This window comes from Panicum hallii, chromosome 2 (genome assembly GCF_002211085.1).
Source record: "Panicum hallii strain FIL2 chromosome 2, PHallii_v3.1, whole genome shotgun sequence".
Lineage (NCBI taxonomy): Eukaryota > Viridiplantae > Streptophyta > Magnoliopsida > Poales > Poaceae > Panicum > Panicum hallii.
Window position 1 is genome coordinate 13037908 of NC_038043.1, and position 3058 is coordinate 13040965.

The window sequence follows — 3058 nt, forward strand, 5'->3', positions numbered from 1 at the left end:
GTGCCTAAGACAGGGCACGGGCTGCCCACTGACACGTTGGGCAGGTATATTGACACCACGGTAAGCCCGCTAGTTACCGAGGCGGCGCGTCGCATCACCACACCACGTACGCAGGCAGTCGGCCTGTAGTCACATCACAGCGCCGCGCGCGTGAGCAAATGGTAATTATGATCTGCTGCAGGAGGGCTGCGGCGTGCGCTGCTACAGTGTGCGCAGAGGCTACAGCACGGCAGGTCAACATAGCCCATTCGCTTGTCAGCGGGACTTGATCCAATAGTGACAGCACGTCTTCCACTGTGCATGTCACTGACAGCATGCTCTGTGCAAGCGAGATAGCACATGACTATACCTTGGTAGAGGATACGCACCATACCTTGGTAGAGGATACGCACGGGGGCCGAAGAGCAGGATTTCCAAATCTGTAGCATTTAAAGCTCCAATATGTACGTTATTTAATTGTCGCCGGGTCCACCTGTCGGGACCTCGCTTAGTATACGCGCTCCCTTTGAGCCTATAAAAGAAGGGAGAGCGCGCACGTTAGAACACAAGTCTTACAGACACAAACTCTCTCGAAAGCTTCTACAAGCAATACAACACACAGTGGACGTAAGGTTTTACGCTCCGACGGCCTGAACCACTCAAAATCCTTGTGTGCTTTTCTGTGTTCTTACGCCTCTTGATCAAGCAATTCTTAACTTTCCCCAAACTCATTCTAGACTAGGATTAGGCGGGTGCAGTCCGCCACCCGGCTTGAGATTTACTCCGACAAATATTATCTCGTTAGCTTACTGAATCTAGCTAATCCTAGCTAAAAATATCAAAAGCTATTGAATTTTCTAACACAGTGGTAGTACGGTCTATTCATATTAACAATTAGTAATTAATTAATGGATCCAAATACATCAAGCTAATGACTACTGGCTAGCTAATTTAGCTAGCTATAAGTGAAGGGAAAAAAAAAAGCAGACAAGCCTCTCTGCGTGAGCTAGTGGGCAGGCCAATGCAACAGCTGGGACTCCTCTGCCCCACATGTCAGTCTTCCCGCTGCCCCCACCTGCCTGCTGGCAAAGTGCCAAGCTGCCTCGCCTTCTTTCCTCAATCCTCAACCGGAGCAGGGCAGAGCAGAGTGGAGCAGAGGAGGCCACTCAACAACTTCAGACTAGAGCAGAACAGCGGAGCAGATCAGATGGCACCTCCGTCGTCCTCGCCGGGCGTGCGTGTGGTCGACCGGATCCGCGTCTCCCCGCCGCCGCCGTCCAATTCTGCGCGAGAGCCGGCGCTCCCGCTCACCTTCTTCGACGTGGCCTGGCTCTTCACCGGCCCCGTGGAGCGTCTCTTCTTCTTCCGACACCCGGACCCGGCCTCCGTGCTCCCGCTGCTACGCTCCTCTCTCTCCGTCACGCTCCGCCGCTTCTACCCGCTCGCCGGCACCATCAGGCCCCACCCGCCGTTCCTCTGCTCGTACACCCCTGGCGCCGACGCCCTCACCTTGGTCGTCGCCGAGTCCGACAGCCCCGACGACTTCGACCGCCTCGTCGCCAGGTCGCCCAGGGACCTGGCCGGGATCCGCCCGCTCGTGCCGCAGCTGCCGCCGCCGGGGGAGGACGGGGCGTTCTCGCTCGCCGCCGTGCAGGCCACCGTCTTCCCCGGCCGGGGGATCTGCCTCGGCGTCTCCGTCCACCACGCCGCCTGCGACGACACCTCCACCATGCACTTCGTCCGCACCTGGGCCGCCGCCTGTCGCCTAGGCCTCGAGAGCGACGATGGATCCGAGGACGCCGCGCTCCCGCCGCCCCCGGTGCTGTACCGCTCCCTCGTCGCCGACCCCGACGACCTGCGTGGGAAGACGCTCGCCGGGATGGCGCGCCTTGCTCCTCCTCCTCCGCCGCAGGAGGAGGAGGAGGAAGAGAAGGCGCCGATGGTGATGGCTTCGTTCCTGCTGCCGCGGCACCAGATCGACCGCATCAAGGAGGGGGCGGCGGCGAAGTCAGACGCGAAGCCGTCGTCTTTCGTGGCGGCGTCGGCGCTGGCGTGGGTGTGCCTCCTCAAGTCCGGATCCTCGGGCGTCGCGGGCGCCGGGCGCAGCCACATGCTCTTCTCCGCCGAGTGCCGGACCAGGCTGACGCCGCCGCTGCCCGCCGAGTACTTCGGCAACTGCCTGCGCCCCTGCTTCGTGGAGGCCGCCACGGCGGACCTCCTCTCCGGCGAGACAGCGGACGGCGTGGCTGCTGCGGCTTCGGCAATCAGGAGCGCGATCCGGGAGATGGAGCAGGGCGTGCTGGAGGGCGCGGAGGGGTGGCTAGGCAGGGTGCTGTCGGTGCTTCCGGAGCGGCCCATGTCGGTGGGCGGGTCCCCGAGGCACGGCGTGTACGAAACCGCGGACTTCGGGTGGGGCCGGCCGGCGAGGGTGGAGATGGTGTCGGTGGAGAAGACGCCGGGCACGGTGGCGCTGGCGGACAGCCCGGAGGGTGACGGCGGCATCGAGCTCGGGGTGGTGTTGCCGACCGACGCCATGGACGCCTTCGCTTCCTGCTTTGCCGATGCCCTCGGTGGCGCCACCATCTGACTGGCATTGCCGATCGGAGGTGTAGTTACATTCTTCAGCAGCACAAAACAAAGGTTGCATCCAAGCAGCGTACTGGAATCTGTGAGTTTTGTATTTAATTTGCTTTGCTGGTTGAGTCTGGAAGTAGTACATCATGTACTGCAAAGTGGAGTTATAAGCTGCTTGTAACTTGTAAGCGGGTCGAATTGTTCGAAATCAATCAAACAAACATTATGAATGAATCGATTGCTATTTCTTGAGATTATACAGTATTGCAGTGTAAACACAGCGAGGAACGAAGGAACATAACTGAGCAGCAATGAAATTGGAGTTGCTACTGGCCTATTGGGAAGGAAATTTCTGTCCGTTTGCTAGCACTGAGTAGTGTGGCGGGTGAAATAATACTGGTATTGTCGGTCGATCATCAGACAAAATTCCTTGGGGACTTCTGTCCAAGGAAACCAAATTGATCTATCTTCCACAAGGAAGGTAGTTTGCACATCTTTAATCCAA

At 58.7% G+C, this 3058-nt stretch overlaps 1 protein-coding gene across 1 annotated transcript; it reads left to right on the forward strand.

The window, feature by feature from the left end:
• The first annotated feature begins 1080 nt into the window (after positions 1-1080).
• Positions 1081-2787, forward strand: LOC112881532 (coumaroyl-CoA:anthocyanidin 3-O-glucoside-6''-O-coumaroyltransferase 2-like). The gene has a single exon (XM_025946269.1). It carries the CDS (start codon positions 1187-1189, stop codon positions 2564-2566), a length of 1380 nt encoding a protein of 459 aa, XP_025802054.1. The 5' UTR covers positions 1081-1186; the 3' UTR covers positions 2567-2787.
• The last annotated feature ends 271 nt before the right edge of the window (positions 2788-3058 follow it).